This window comes from Salmo salar, chromosome 18 (genome assembly GCF_965601325.2).
Source record: "Salmo salar chromosome 18, fSalSal1, whole genome shotgun sequence".
Taxonomy (NCBI): domain Eukaryota; kingdom Metazoa; phylum Chordata; class Actinopteri; order Salmoniformes; family Salmonidae; genus Salmo; species Salmo salar.
This window is the reverse complement of record NC_138308.1, coordinates 25,949,090-25,965,236: the sequence shown is the minus strand read 5'-3', so window position 1 is coordinate 25,965,236 and position 16,147 is coordinate 25,949,090. Positions and strand designations below refer to the sequence as shown.

Sequence of the window (16,147 nt, the reverse complement as noted above, 5' to 3'; positions counted from 1 at the left end):
AATGAATGAATGTTCCCCTCCACTCCACCATATCAGCTGGACTGAATCCTTTAATACACAAATGGGAAGCTGAGAGAGCAGGGCTTTTTACATTTTTACAGATAGTGTGAAAGAGAAGACTAAGGTTGTGTTCCCCTGCTCAGACGTTGCTGACGCATGCCAGATCTTACAACACCTGGATAGGTATTTTACGTGATACCACATATTATAGCAATCTGGTGCCCAGCTGCACAGTCAATGACGTGGCATGCAACCATTGGTTGATGCATGTGTAACCGATGTGAAATGGCTAGTTAGTTAGCGGTAGTGCGCGCTAATAGCGTTTCAATCGGTGACGTCACTCGCTCCGAGACCTGAAGTGGTTGTTCCCCTTGCGTTGCAAGGGCCGCGGCTTTTGTGGCGCGATGGGTAACGATGCTTCGTGGGTGTCAATTGTTGATGTTTGCAAGGGTCCCTGGTTCGAGCCCAGGTTGGGGTGAAGAGAGGGACGGAACCTACACTGTTACACGTCTAAACAGGGGAACGCGAGCTATACGTCAGACACTGAAAAGGAAGCGAGACATCTCACCCCCTAATTATTTATGGTACAATTGAAGTCAATGAACTAAGCAGACCAGACCCAGCTGCTATCACATTGGTGTCTATGGGCTACCCCGTTAAGCAAACCGAAACGGACAATTTTTCCAACAATAAACGGCCTGAGTGAACTATCATGATTTATCCACCATCTTTCGAATATATAGGCCTACAAAGCAGTGGAGGCTGCTGTGGGGAGGATGGCTCATAATAACGTCTGGAATGGAGCAAATGGAATGGTATCAAACCATGTGTTTGCTGTATTTGATACCGTTCCACTAATTCCGCTCCAGCCATTACCACGAGCCCTTCCTCCCCAATTAATATGCCAACAAAAGGGATCCAAAAAAACTGGAAAGGATGTGGAATAAATTGTCTTTGCAAACACTTTTACTGTGAACTACAGCTTTTAACCATAAAGCTGCACTTAATAAGGCATCACAACAAGCATGTCGTTTAACATAATGGCTGCCGGACAGGGAGGCGACGATCAGCAGTCAATGGGCGCATTCCCTCTGCCCAGGTGTTGTTGACACCTGCCAGATTTTACAATGCCTGGATAGGTATTTTACGTATCAGCTAACCACATCATATGTTATAGCAATCTGTCAGTCGATGATACAGTCAATGACATTGCACGCAACCATTGGTTAATGCATTCAACGTTTGAGCAGGGGAACACGACCAACTGAAAGTCTGAAAAAAACGACATACCTGTTGACAGCCCTCCTGGATTGGGTCATACCAACACACTACTTTAGAGAGGTAACATTAGGCACATCAACCTCTCAGCCTACATCTGTGAAATAACATTAATAAATGAATCACCACAGAACAAAATGGCCTTATAAACTCAAATGACACAAAGGCTATATATTTATGTAATCTCAAAATAACAAATAGGGAGAAACTAAACCCATGACGCAAAATTGGCTCCTCCAAACTGGGCATGAATTGGCACCAATCAGGTGCGTCGTCTACTCCTAGGAACAGGAAATGCGTGTCGGCCGCGCGGCAAACAATGAAGCCTATGAATGAGCTGGTGAGTAACATTTCTGAATTAAGTAGGCCTAATAAAAGACGTTTAAGGACTGCATAATGCATAACTATTAACGGACCATGTAATCTGCTGAATAAAATTTCATAAACCAAATGCTTGTCTGAGAGTAGGCTTAGATGATGATTTAACAAACACAGAAGCAAGCTAAGTGTGCATAGGCCTATCTTCTTGTAAACTCAGCAAAAAAAGAAACGTCCTCTCACTGTCAACTGTGTTTATTTTCAGCAAACTTAACATGTGTAAAAATTTGTATGAACATAACAAGATTCAACAACTGAAACATAAACTGAATAAGTTCCACAGACATGCGACTAACAGAAATGGAATAATGTGTCCCTGAACAAAGGGGGGGTCAAAATCAAAAGTAACAGTCAGTATCTGGTGTGGCCACCAGCTGCATTAAGTACTGCAGTGCATCTCCTCCTCATGGACTGCACCAGATTGGCCAGTTCTTGCTGTGAGATGTTACCCCACTCTTCCACCAAGGCACCTGCAAGTTCCCGGACATTTCTTGGGGGGAATGGCCCTAGCACTCACCCTCCGATCCAACAGGTCCCAGACGTGCTCAATGGGATTGAGATCTGGGCTCTTCGCTGGCCATGGCAGAACACTGACATTCCTGTCTTGCAAGAAATCACGTACAGAATGAGCAGTATGGCTGGTGGTATTGTCATGCTGGAGGGTCATGTCAGGATGAGCCTGCAGGAAGGGTACCACATGAGGGAGGAGGATGTTTTCCCTGTAACGCACAGCGTTGAGATTGCCTGCAATGACAACAAGCTCAGTCCGATGAGGCTGTGACACACCGCCCCAGACCATGACAGACCCTCCACCTCCAAATCGATCCCGCTCTAGAGTAACGCTCATTCCTTCGATGATAAACACAAATCTGACCATCACCCCTGGTGAGACAAAACCGCGACTCGTCAGTGAAGAGCACTTTTTGCCAGTTCTGTCGGGTCCAGCGACGGTGGGTTTGTGCCCATAGGCGATGTTGTTGCCGATGATGTCTGGTGAGGACCTGCCTTACAACAGGCCTACAAGCCCTCAGTCCAGCCTGTCTCAGCCTATTGCGGACAGTCTGAGCACTGATGGAGGGATTGTGCGTTCCTGGTGTAACTCGGGCAGTTGTTGTTGCCATCCTGTACTTGTCCCGCAGGTGTGATGTTCGGATGTACCGATCCTGTGCAGGTGTTGTTACACATGGTCTGCCACTGCGAGGACGATCAGCTGTCCGTCCTGTCTCCCTGTAGCGCTGTCTTAGGCGTCTCACAGTACGGACATTGCAATTTATTGCCCTGGCCACATCTGCAGTCCTCATACCTCCTTGCAGCATGCCTAAGGCACGTTCACGCAGATGAGCAGGGACCCTGGGCATCTTTCTTTTGGTGTTTTTCTGAGTCACTAGAAAGGCCTCTTTAGTATCCTACATTTTCATAACTGTGACCTTAATTGCCCACCGTCTGTAAGTAGTGTCTTAACGACCGTTCCACAGGTGCATGTGTAACAGTGTAGGTTCCGTCCCTCTCTTCGCCCCAACCTGGGCTCGAACCAGGGACCCTTGCACACATCAACAACTGACACCCCACGAAGCATCGTTACCCATCGCGCCACAAAAGCCGCGGCTCTTGCAACGCAAGGGGCAACCCTACTTCAAGTCTCAGAGCGGGTGACGTCACCGATTGAAACGCTATTAGCGCGCACCACCGCTAACTAACTAGCAATTTCACATCGGTTACACATGTTCATTAATTACATTTACATTTACGTAATTTAGCAGACGCTCTTATCCAGAGCGCCTTACAAATTGTTTGGGAAACAGTGTTTAAACCCGTTTACAATGAAGATCTGTGAAGTTATTTGGATTTTTACAAATTAAATTTGAAAGACAGGGTCCTGAAAACGAGACGTTTCTTTTTTTACTGAGTTTATTAGGTAGCCCAGAAAATTATGTAAAAACATCCTGTTGTTTTTATAGTAACTATAGTAAAAAAAATATAATAATAATATTCAAAATAAACTTGGTTTAAAAGTACATTACAGTAAAGTTTACAGTAGGGTACTGTTAAACCAAATTTTTCTTTGGAACATAATCTACATTTTTACAGTGACTTACAGGTGCCAAGTGCAGGTGCCACTCACTGCCAGTAAGTTACCGTAAAAACAACAGGATTTTTAAAAACATATTTTTCTGGTCTTTTTTACAGTGTAGGGTAATTATACTGGACAATAGCAACATAAATTCAGTGAATGTATAAGGGGAACATAAATAGACCTAGTCCTAATTTGCAAAACTGCATAGGCTCGGCACAAAAGTAAATTAAATGTACAATTAATTAGCTTTTTCAAAGGGAGCTTTCAAATTATAGTTTTGTTCCAGATAAAATAAAATATGTATCCTCCTTGACCAAATTACAAGCATGTTGAGAGAGGGAAAAATATAGTGTTAGTTAATTGTCTGGAAAACCTATATAATTTGATAACTTTGCTATTTTAATCTCAAAGGGAAGGTTGCCAACCGCATGGTGAGCAACATCAATCTGGAATTTATGAAAAGCCTCAATCAATATTTACTATTAATTTAGCAAATGAATGTCAGAATGATATAGTCCTGGTCATTTAAGGAAGCAGGCATTCACACTTTAATGTGCTTCATGCCACTGGCTCAAACTATTCTTTCTAGCAGTGCTCAGGAGAAAATTGGGTAGAGTAAAGAATTAGCCTCTATAGGCCTATGTGACAAATCTTGAAGGAGCAAATGGCACTGAATTAAAGCTATTGATTGCTGACTGTGCTTACAAACGTCAAACAATACTGTGGATGGCAGAACTAATAGTTAATTGAAGCAGAACGGTATAGAATGAAAGCGATCTTGAGAGAATGGCTGCACTGGAACATTTCTCAGTATGTTTAGGCCTACAGAATGTATTCATTGTGGTAGGCTACAATGAAAAGCCCCCTAGGCTACCCCCAGGTTGAACATATTTCTGTGGGTTTAAGAAACACATCCGTTTGGGTGAGGACCATTTTAAATGTTACACGATATTAGTAGGTTTTCTGGTAAAAGTAAACCAACCTCTCATGCCTACAAATAGGCTTGCGCACTCTAGAATAGGCCTACATGCGCGCTATAGAACACGTGCACATTTGTTGGCGGGAATTCGACTGAAATCTCAACACACTTGTATGTTTTACTGCGGTCCTGGCGTCATATTTAATAGCTAGATAGCATATTTATCCGATAAAGACATGAGTTTGGATACTCTGTTTCAACAAATTCTACTAACTGAACAGCAAATATCGGAGAAAACGCGACAATCTCAAGAGGGTGAGCTGCCAAGCATAATTTCCTTTCTAATATCAAGATAACTCTTATTGACACAATGTTAGCTAAAGTACACTACTTTTCAATTGACTTTTGCCGGAATTTGGGGAAAGAATGTGACTGGTTGTGTTTGTCATTTTTTTTATTTAACTAGGCAAGTCAGTTAAGAACAATGTCTTATTTTCAATGACGGCCTAGGAACAGTGGGTTAACTGCTTTGTTCAGGGGCAGAACGACAGGTTTTTACCTTGTCAGCTCGGGGATACGGTCTTGCAACCTTTTGGTTACTAGTCAAATGCTCTAACCACTAGGCTACCTGCCGCCCCACAAGTCATGAAGGTCACTGTTGTATTTCCTTTTTCAATGTTCTTTCAGTCAAGGCTGCTATTGCAAGATGTCAAGACAGGGTCAAGTCATTGACAGAAAAATCAGAATGTCTCTCCAAGGAACTTGATGAAAGGGTGAATCTGCTGTTATCATTACCTATGTGTGTGAGAGAAAACCTCAAAGCATGGTCTGACACAATATTGTTGAAGTGACGGACTCTTCATTGAACAGTGAATGTAGGCTACAGAGTTGTACAGTGAATGTACAGTCAAATAGCTACATTAATTAGGCCCGAGAGAGTGTTTTGACAGATTAAGTGCAGTATATTGATACATATTGAGACACATTAAAGAGGTGATTAATTGTATGATTAAAACCCTTAATCTATTAGAGGCCTCATCAGAGACTGTGGATCAATTGCAAGTGGCGCTACAAAATCAATTCCTAGTTTCCGCAGGATTACATTAGCATTATAGCAAGCAACGTTTTAACATGCTTGAAATGAATTATGTGTGTAAGATAGATTCATTCAATTTTCATAATATTGTTGAGCACTTCCTGTACATGTCAAAAAGGAACATAACAAGATTGCCAATTAGAGGGGTCAAATCAAAAGAGTCATTCATTGAGATGAGATGCAATAACCTCTGAACTATAGGCTGCTGCTGAATATCATATATACATTCAGGCAATATGTTCCATCTATTTTGCTGATATTTAAGATTATCCTAAATTGAGCCACTGTAGGTTAATAGCATACATATACATGTTTGACTAGATATCATTCTGCTTAATCATGGCAACTAATGCAATGATACAGTACATTTCAGACTGCATAGTGTGATCTTTCACTGCAAGTTTGTTTCTGTGAGATACACTTCCACTGGAAATCATGTTCTATTGTGGAGATAGCTAAAACTATTTGCAGGACTATTTTAAGGTATGATAAAGTGTTTTAAGCACACTATCTTTATGAAACAGCTCAAACTTTGTGTTTGTTGTTCCATAGTCTATGACACTTGGCTTGCTCAATCATTAATTTGTTTTCAGCCAGACAGTTTACTTTCAAGCTCTCTTTAACTGTTCCCTTCATTATATTTAGGACACCTAAAGGTTACTGTTTTATTTTTAACTTTGTAACTTTAACACTCATAGTAACCAATTGTCCTGAATGCCATGCATTTTAGACAGTAATTTTCAATGCTTTCCACTAGCACAATTAACCTTCACAATTGCTTATATCATTTGAAGCCGGGTAGTATGTAATTACCTTAATGGTACCATTTGCCTTTTTTTGGTCTGAATGGCTTATACAAAATATATACACTGCTCAAAAAAATAAAGGGAACACTAAAATAACACATCCTAGATCTGAATGAATTAAATAATCTTATTAAATACTTTTTTCTTTACATAGTTGAATGTGCTGACAACAAAATCACACAAAAATAATCAATGGAAATCCAATTTATCAACCCATGGAGGTCTGGATTTGGAGTCACACTCAAAATTAAAGTGGAAAACCACACTACAGGCTGATCCAACTTTGATGTAATGTCCTTAAAACAAGTCAAAATGAGGATCAGTAGTGTGTGTGTGGCCTCCACGTGCCTGTATGACCTCCCTACAACGCCTGGGCATGCTCCTGATGAGGTGGCGGATGGTCTCCTGAGGGATCTCCTCCCAGACCTGGACTAAAGCATCCGCCAACTCCTGGACAGTCTGTGGTGCAACGTGGCGTTGGTGGATGGAGCGAGACATGATGTCCCAGATGTGCTCAATTGGATTCAGGTCTGGGGAACGGGCGGGCCAGTCCATAGCATCAATGCCTTCCTCTTGCAGGAACTGCTGACACACTCCAGCCACACGAGGTCTAGCATTGTCTTGCATTAGGAGGAACCCAGGGCCAACCGCACCAGCATATGGTCTCACAAGGGGTCTGAGGATCTCATCTCGGTACCTAATGGCAGTCAGGCTACCTCTGGCAAGCACATGGAGGGCTGTGCGGCCCCCCAAAGAAATGCCACCCCACACCATGACTGACCCACCGCCAAACCGGTCATGCTGGAGGATGTTGCAGGCAGCAGAACGTTCTCCACGGCGTCTCCAGACTCTGTCACGTCTGTCACATGTGCTCAGTGTGAACCTGCTTTCATCTGTGAAGAGCACAGGGCGCCAGTGGCGAATTTGCCAATCTTGGTGTTCTCTGGCAAATGCCAAACGTCCTACACGGTGTTGGGCTGTAAGCACAACCCCCACCTGTGGATGTCGGGCCCTCATACCACCCTCATGTAGTCTGTTTCTGACCATTTGAGCAGACACATGCACATTTGTGCCTGCTGGAGGTCATTTTGCAGGGCTCTGGCAGTGCTCCTCCTGCTCCTCCTTGCACAAAGGCGGAGGTAGCGGTCCTGCTGCTGGGTTGTTGCCCTCCTACGGCCTCCTCCACGTCCCCTGATGTACTGGCCTGTCTCCTGGTAGCGCCTCCATGCTCTGGACACTACGCTGACAGACACAGCAAACCTTCTTGCCACAGCTCGCATTGATGTGCCATCCTGGATGAGCTGCACTACCTGAGCCACTTGTGTGGGTTGTAGACTCCGTCTCATGCTACCACTAGAGTGAAAGCACCGCCAGCATTCAAAGTGACCAAAACATCAGCCAGGAAGCATAGGAGCTGAGAAGTGGTCTGTGGTCCCCACCTGCAGAACCACTCCTTTATTGGGGGTGTCTTGCTAATTGCCTATAATTTCCACCTGTTGTCTATTCCATTTGCACAACAGCATGTGAAATTTATTGTCAATCAGTGTTGCTTCCTAAGTGGAGAGTTTGATTTCACAGAAGTGTGATTGACTTGGAGTTACATTGTGTTGTTTAAGTGTTCCCTTTATTTTTTTTGAGCAGTGTATTAACTGTTCAATCAAGTATCAAACTTCATGGAATGGGACAGGCTAACGAAAGTATAGTTTTTGTTTTGTTTTATGGAACTGCTAAAACTGTGTCCTTCCAGGCTCAGCATCTATCAGAGACAAAGCTGCAGTATGACCTAATAAAAAAGCGTCAAGTACAAGTTGAAAAGCAGGCAGGGGAGCTTCTGAGACAGCAGAGGGATCTCAGGAAACACTTGGTGAGTGATTTCTGTCAAGGGCATTCAAGCACACTCAAACGTTAAAGAAATACAACATGACAGTACATTGTTATTCAGTAGATCTAGGCTACATTAACCTATTTACCTTTTTTTTGCTGTGCTCATATGTTTGAAGGAGAAAATAAAGAAGTCGTCGAAGGAGGAACAGGAGAAATTCATGAAAGAAATCATGACTTTCAACAGCGACTTTAGCCTTTTGAATAACAGGGAGACTGTTTTTGAGAGCCAAACCCAATCTGAGATATGTAACTTGGAGCAGGAGGTTATCTCTTTAAACAAAGGTAGAGAAGTCACTGTTTATATTAACATGTGAAGTAGGGTAATTTTATATTCATTGGGTATTGCTAGTTTATTAATGGATAATATATTTACATTATATAACCTGATGCTACACTAACCATGCCCTGTTCTGACCAACCCTGAGGCTTTATGGTGACCCCTTGTACTGCTTTTTCCCTCCTGTCTCAGAGATGGAGTCCATGGGGCGGAAGAATACTCGGATGAACTCTATGCAAGAAGAAAAGAGAGGTCTCCATTTGGAGCTACAAGGACTGGAACATATTATGAGAGGTACAGATTTGATCTAGCTCTGTTGTCAGGTAGACCACCAGGAATGCTCACCACCAGATAAAACAAACAATCCTAAAGACAGCGTACAGTAAAACGTGCAGATTGGAACTGAATCCATCCCCTAGTATAATTTTCTTTAGGGAAACACCGACTGCTATGTGGAGGTAATGTTTACATTAAGCGTTGTTCATTTCAGACCTGGAGAGCCAGCTGAATGAGGCTAAATCAATGACCGAGTCCTTAAGTGCAGAGAGTCTGATGGTCACCCAGAAGCCCCTCACAGACAGCACTTGCTTAAGGTAATCAACTGCGCATCCAAACTGTCCAGCTGTACTGTGGGTTGACAAGCAATGTACTCCTTAATCACTGTGGATGCCAGTGCCTTGCTTGGAGCCTCACTGACTAGTTAAATTTCGTGGATAGCGTTTGCGTGAGGAGAGTGGTCCGTTATGGCTAGATCAAGGCTTATCCTGGGGTGTGTATAGAGTCAGAAGTTAGAGCAGAAATGTGCTCGGAAGCATATATAATAAATACGTGAGGACTGAGTTTTACAGACATAACAAGGATCATATAGTCAATTCTGACAGTACAGCAAGGCTCTGGGTATTTGGTGCGTGGGTCACAAATCATTGCATTTATTCTTCCTGTCTCATCCTGCTAATGATCCTGCTTGAAATGCGCTGAAAGGACCTGCACCCATCCTGCCTTCCTTGTACTCTTCAGATCAGGATGCTTAAATAAAGCAACATTACCCCAATCTCTTTAATTAAGGCTTTGATCTGTTGCCTGTATTATCTGGTCAAAAAAGAACATCCTACGATTCTCATGTTAGGAACTTAATAAAAAGGATGGATCGATACAGAATCTGGCCCAGGGAGGAAGTGTTTGCCTCCTCCGGCTCTTAAATCATACGTGGTGGAAGCATGTTCTGTCCCTCTGTCCCCACAAATCTCCTTCATTACTGACGGCCTGATTAGTCCACAGGATGTGCTGAGGGTGGGGCTTTTGGGGAAGCTGAGGCCCACTTACTGTTATGATAATTCCTCTTGAGTGTGTTCATTAATCACGCTTTTTACTCAGCTATTGATTGTTTGAAATTGAATGCATGTCAATTTAATGAGTGCTGTCTTTTTAAAAGTGTAAGTGTGCAAACCATACAATTTTAATGTCATAGACTTAGCCAGTGGTAACTTGTGGAATAGATGCTGGCTGGAATGCGGTTTTAACCAATCAGCATTCAGGATTAGAACCACCCATTGTATAATATCTCTAGATCCAATTTGCTGGTAGGGTAAACTTTTGGTTGTACTATTGGTCCAACTCTTAAATTGATGTTAGATAATTGTTTTATGTTACATTTAACGTGGGTGTGTAATGAGAGACTAGCTTTTCAGACACTTAACATTTCAAATGTGTCCTAGACTTAAAAAGGAGCTGGAGATGCACAAAGAAGGAGAGCTGGAACTGCTGAGAGAAGCCCTTAGCTCTGAAATCCTGTTCCTGCAATCGGTAATCACTCTGAGCTATTCAAATCTATGAGCCTCAAATGAAGTCAATAGCTCTTATTGTAACATGACATTTTTTATTGCAGAAACTGTCTCAGAAGACTCCCCAATACTCAAGGAAATTCACATAGTGTCCAAATGTGTTTCTGGTAGAGGAAAATTCCAGAGGTATGTTAGAGGTTAGGAGAGAGATTGATTATACCAGCAGTCTTAAAAACATTGTGTATTTTACTAAGTACTTATTTTGTGTTACTTTACTGTCAGCTCATTGAAGGTCTTGGCTTTACCCACCGAACATGGTAGGATTTTAGCCATAGAACCAGGGTGTTGAGACGGGAGGATATTCTTAGTGTGATCAAGAGAACAAGAGCAAATCCCATGCATTTGTTTAAAACGTATATTACAGTTTTTTACAATCGCTTACACACTAAAAGTGGTACTTGAGGCACACTCAGTGAAACCATTACCTCATGTACCTAATCTTCAGACCAAGTCTGCAAAACTGCAAGCACATTATCTGCTTTACACTCAGTTTGCAATTGTAAAACACACTTTTTGCAAAAAACTAAACACAGTTCTCTACATTAGACACATCATTCAAAACTAACAGGTCTTGCGTTTCATTTGGAAAACACTGCCATTCCAAATGCCACACTCATTTACCGATTACCTACACCCAGTGCTCACGTGTGAAAACACTTATAGCTAATTTCTTTACTTAGAAATCAGAGCTTGAGCACTATAAATAGGCTTCAGGTTGGCTTTCTTGGTTTGGACAACAATGGAGGCCAATTTTGGAGAGAGAGTTAGAGGAAGAGGAGTGAGAGTAAGAGGGGGACGAGGACGAGGAGGAAAAGGACAAGCCCTTTGTTTATCTTCTACTGTATTTGTTTTGTCTGTTACTGTTCATCCCGAAATCAGGATGAAAATACATTGTTTTGAGAAAGAAATACATTTTATTTCCCCCCCCCCCTTGCATTTCTGTTTATAGTAAATATATAGTGAATATGCATATATACTGTATATATTTGTGCACATATATGTCGTGTGAGTGCTATGACAAACTGCCGTGGACTCCACTGCACACTGAATATGCAAAAGACACAAGATAGTAGTGTTACATTTGTCACATCCGTGTATAGTTGGCGTGTATAAGAGCTAATCATTTGCTGGTTTGTGTGTAGAGTTTAATTGCAAAACCAATTTTGAGAAGAGTTAAAATAATTTTGAATGAAGTGTTTGGTTTTGCAAGAGATGTGTGACGTGTTGCATGTTGTGTGTTTGTTTTGGGGTTTTGTGTGTAGAGTCGAGAGAAAAGGAGCCATAGTTTCAGAAATCATGTGTAAGCAATTGTCAAAAACTGTAATTCTTTACCACTGAAAACTGCCCTCTTGTGGAAATGATTGAAGTTGCAGTATCACATTGTACAGCAAAATCTGACTGATCCAGGCTGACAATTAAATATGTGTATATGGACTATGAAAAGAATAGGAAAGAAATAACATAGCAGTTAGAATCAGAGAACAGAAATAATGAAAACATATCCAGAACTCCACTGTAAAGTGGACTTTTCTGGTTGTTTTTTCATGAGGATACAAATGAATCAGATGATGGTGTCAGCCTAAGGTGTGGTGTACATGTATACGTTTTGATGTGATGCTGGTCAATGGTCTCTGTTTCCAGGTACAGAAGCAGTGTTCAACCTCAAAGCCGCCAGTTCAGAGGAATTAATTACTAATGTCAGTGATATTTCTTGAAATGTCTTATTTTGAATTTATTGAAAATATAGTATGAGGTATTTTTACACCACCTACAAAATTCCAATGTGATCCCTGGCTATACATTTTATTAAAGGGTCATTAATGTCCATAAAGAGAGAAGACAATTAAAACTGTAAGTGTTTGCAGAGATTGCTGTTTGTATTCTTTGCTGCCCTCTAGAGGCCATTTTACACCACATGATGGCCAACCAGACCAGGATGTTCTTGTTCATGTAGTACTCTAGTACCAGCACAATGACTCATTAAAATAATTGACGATTATGGGATCCGGCATGTATCTTCTCCAGATCATTTTCATGTTATCCCTGGATTTGATTGACCGTCAGTTGATTGACTTATGATGTAATAGTTAATGAGTTCAAATCCCGTTTGAGTCTTTGTTCTGTTGACTTCAGAGCATGACCTGGATTAATTCAAATCAGGCCATTTGACTAAGTGGTTTGCAGCTTCTGTACTGGCAGTATTCTGCTAACATAATCCTCACATCACCTGGGATTTGAAAATACTTATTTTATATCCTTTGAGATTGTAGTAGTCTGACCATTTAACAACTGCATTTTTTTATTTGAATTTGAAGCACATCAGATAAGAAATATGCAACCTGCATGAAAAATGTTTGGTGTCTAAAGTAGAAGTGAATATGTATGCAACGAATCCACCCACTGACACTTAAACCTGAGGTGCTGGTTATTAGAGAAATATTGACACACAAAGTAATGTTGCTACAGAAACATGTATTAGAAACACAAGTCAGAAAAATAAAGTGGTGATGACAAAATAAAAATAAGTGCATTTGACATCAAACAATTAATCTCCTCATTTCATTAACATTTCTTCCATACTTCAGTTCTGCTGAGCACAATGATATCAAGCTTCTTCGTTATTCTCCTCATTAATGTTGAGTGTTAGCAGCTAGTGATAGTGCAACGATTATCGTAGCAGAGGAAAATGAATCTTATCTCTGGCAAATTGAACGACTAACTGAAGCTTTCCCCTCTAGTCTCACTCTTCTCTGTATGGTTATCCACAGACGAGACAGGCGTATTCTGGCTCTCTGTCAATGCCTTTTTGCTCTTCAGCTCATTGATGAACTGCTGAATGAGCTTAGCCTCAAAATCATTGCAATTCTTGGTCGTCAGGCAGTCCTGGTCCGTTGGAAGGTAAGGATTCTGCATAGAGAAAGGGACACGCGTTCTTAGGAGTTTTCAAAAGCATTGACTTTGAAACATCATCCTTATTTCAATATGACTTAAAGGTCCAATGCAGCCATTTTTATCTCGATATCAAATCATTTCTGGGTGACAGTTAAGTACCTTACTTTGATTGTTTGAAAACAAAAAAAGCTTCTTAGCAAAGGGCAATTTCTCAAGCAAGAATTTTGCTAGGATTGGGAGGGGAAAACTGAAAATTAGCTGTTATTGGCAGAGTGGTTTGGAATTTTCTTATTGGGCTATTAACAAATTTACTGCATGGTGATGTCACCAGACATGCCAAAAGTATTTTCAAAAAGCTCTTACAGTAAAATATCATACACTGCTCAAAAAAATAAAGGGAACACTTAAACAACACAATGTAACTCCAAGTCAATCACACTTCTGTGAAATCAAACTCTCCACTTAGGAAGCAACACTGATTGACAATAAATTTCACATGCTGTTGTGCAAATGGAATAGACAACAGGTGGAAATTATAGGCAATTAGCAAGACACCCCCAATAAAGGAGTGGTTCTGCCGGTGGTAACCACAGACCACTTCTCAGTTCCTATGCTTCCTGGCTGATGTTTTGGTCACTTTTGAATGCCGGTGGTGCTTTCACTCTAGTGGTAGCATGAGACGGAGTCTACAACCCACACAAGTGGCTCAGGTAGTGCAGCTCATCCAGGATGTCACATCAATGCGAGCTGTGGCAAGAAGGTTTGCTGTGTCTGTCAGCGTAGTGTCCAGAGCATGGAGGCGCTACCAGGAGACAGGCCAGTACATCAGGAGACGTGGAGGAGGCCGTAGGAGGGCAACAACTCAGCAGCAGGACCGCTACCTCCGCCTTTGTGCAAGGAGGAGCAGGAGAAGCACTGCCAGAGCCCTGCAAAATGACCTCCAGCAGGCCACAAATGTGCATGTGTCTGCTCAAACGGTCAGAAACAGACTCCATGAGGGTGGTATGAGGGCCCGACGTCCACAGGTGGGGGTTGTGCTTACAGCCCAACACCGTGCAGGACGTTTGGGATTTGCCAGAGAACACCAAGATTGGCAAATTCGCCACTGGCGCCCTGTGCTCTTCACGGATGAAATCAGGTTCACACTGAGCACATGGGACAGACGTGACAGAGTCTGGAGACGCCGTGGAGAACGTTCTGCTGCCTGCAACATCCTCCAGCATGACCGGTTTGGCGGTGGGTCAGTCATGGTGTGGGGTGGCATTTCTTTGGGGGGCCGCACAGCCCTCCATGTGCTCGCCAGAGGTAGCCTGACTGCCATTAGGTACCGAGATGAGATCCTCAGACCCCTTGTGAGACCATATGCTGGTGCGGTTGGCCCTGGGTTCCTCCTAATGCAAGACAATGCTAGACCTCATGTGGCTGGAGTGTGTCAGCAGTTCCTGCAAGAGGAAGGCATTGATGCTATGGACTGGCCCGCCCGTTCCCCAGACCGGAATCCAATTGAGCACATCTGGGACATCATGTCTCGCTCCATCCACCAACGCCACGTTGCACCACAGACTGTCCAGGAGTTGGCGGATGCTTTAGTCCAGGTCTGGGAGGAGATCCCTCAGGAGACCATCCGCCACCTCATCAGGAGCATGCCCAGGCGTTGTAGGGAGGTTATACAGGCACGTGGAGGCCACACACACTACTGAGCCTCATTTTGACTTGTTTTAAGGACATTACATCAAAGTTGGATCAGCCTGTAGTGTGGTTTTCCACTTTAATTTTGAGTGTGACACCAAATCCAGACCTCCATGGGTTGATAATTTGGATTTCCATTGATTATTTTTGTGTGATTTTGTTGTCAGCACATTCATCTATGTAAAGAAAAAAGTATTTAATAAGATTATTTAATTCATTCAGATCTAGGATGTGTTGTTTAAGTGTTCCCTTTATTTTTTTGAGCAGTATATATTTTTTATAATAATGTTCCAACCTCATAGTGTGGACATGTATATAAAACAGGAAAATCACGTTTTTGACTGCCCTGTGCCTTTTAAGACCTTACAACATAATTAGAGGATGTTTTAGTGTTACATATTCCACCTGTACAAGCGGTGCACCATGGCATTTCTATGGAGTTAAAGAGAACCTTTACAGAAGCTTTACAGAGGGGACTTGCTGTTGCAAACGGCCAGCTTGTTCCCTCCAATGTAATGGGTTGTCCATTTGTGTCTGGTGTCTGTACTGCACTCCTCATACAGACAACTTCTCCTCAAGAACACAAAATCATAGCCATGTGTAATGAATTAGGCAAATAATGATTTAAGAACCAAACATTTATATTTTAATTTCTTATTCCTTCAATTTCTTTCCTGTAGAATTTTTTTTTTTGAAACTGTTTGTGTTTTATGTAAAGGCATAGCCTATTGTAGAATACTGAATATTTGTGCCACCAAACAGAGTGAGTATGAGAGGTTTTTAGCTCATAGGCATGTGATGTTACAGGAAAGAGTACCTCATTGCTCATGGGTTTACATTAACACTTCCTCCTTTACTTTGGGCTACTGCAGCTGGACACTGCTTGGGCTCAACCTCCTTGCAAACTATATGAGGAAAACATACACAGTAACACAATAACTACTAAGGCAATACCTTTAGAAAGACACAAAGTAAAGCCAATGTAATTATGGGTTGCGCAAAATGAGGCCATT

The 16,147-nt window shown here is 42.1% G+C and overlaps 1 protein-coding gene across 1 annotated transcript; it reads left to right on the top strand.

The window, feature by feature from the left end:
* The first annotated feature begins 4,774 nt into the window (after positions 1-4,774).
* On the top strand, positions 4,775-13,075 carry ccdc172 (coiled-coil domain containing 172). Its single transcript, XM_014154883.3, has 9 exons — positions 4,775-4,964; positions 5,337-5,422; positions 8,299-8,415; positions 8,552-8,717; positions 8,905-9,006; positions 9,203-9,305; positions 10,428-10,515; positions 10,598-10,679; positions 12,195-13,075. The coding sequence occupies exons 1-8, from the start codon at positions 4,886-4,888 to the stop codon at positions 10,640-10,642; spliced, it is 786 nt and encodes a 261-aa protein (XP_014010358.1). The 5' UTR covers positions 4,775-4,885; the 3' UTR covers positions 10,643-10,679; positions 12,195-13,075.
* Positions 13,076-16,147: the final 3,072 nt, after the last annotated feature.

Coding starts and splice junctions, on each gene's coding strand:
- ccdc172 (XM_014154883.3), top strand. CDS start 4,886: ATGAGTTTGGATACTCTGTTTCAACAAATTCTACTAACTGAACAGCAA. Junction 5,423..8,298: donor CCAAGGAACTTGATGAAAGG/GTGAATCTGCTG, acceptor GTGTCCTTCCAG/GCTCAGCATCTATCAGAGAC. Junction 8,718..8,904: donor GGTTATCTCTTTAAACAAAG/GTAGAGAAGTCA, acceptor CTCCTGTCTCAG/AGATGGAGTCCATGGGGCGG.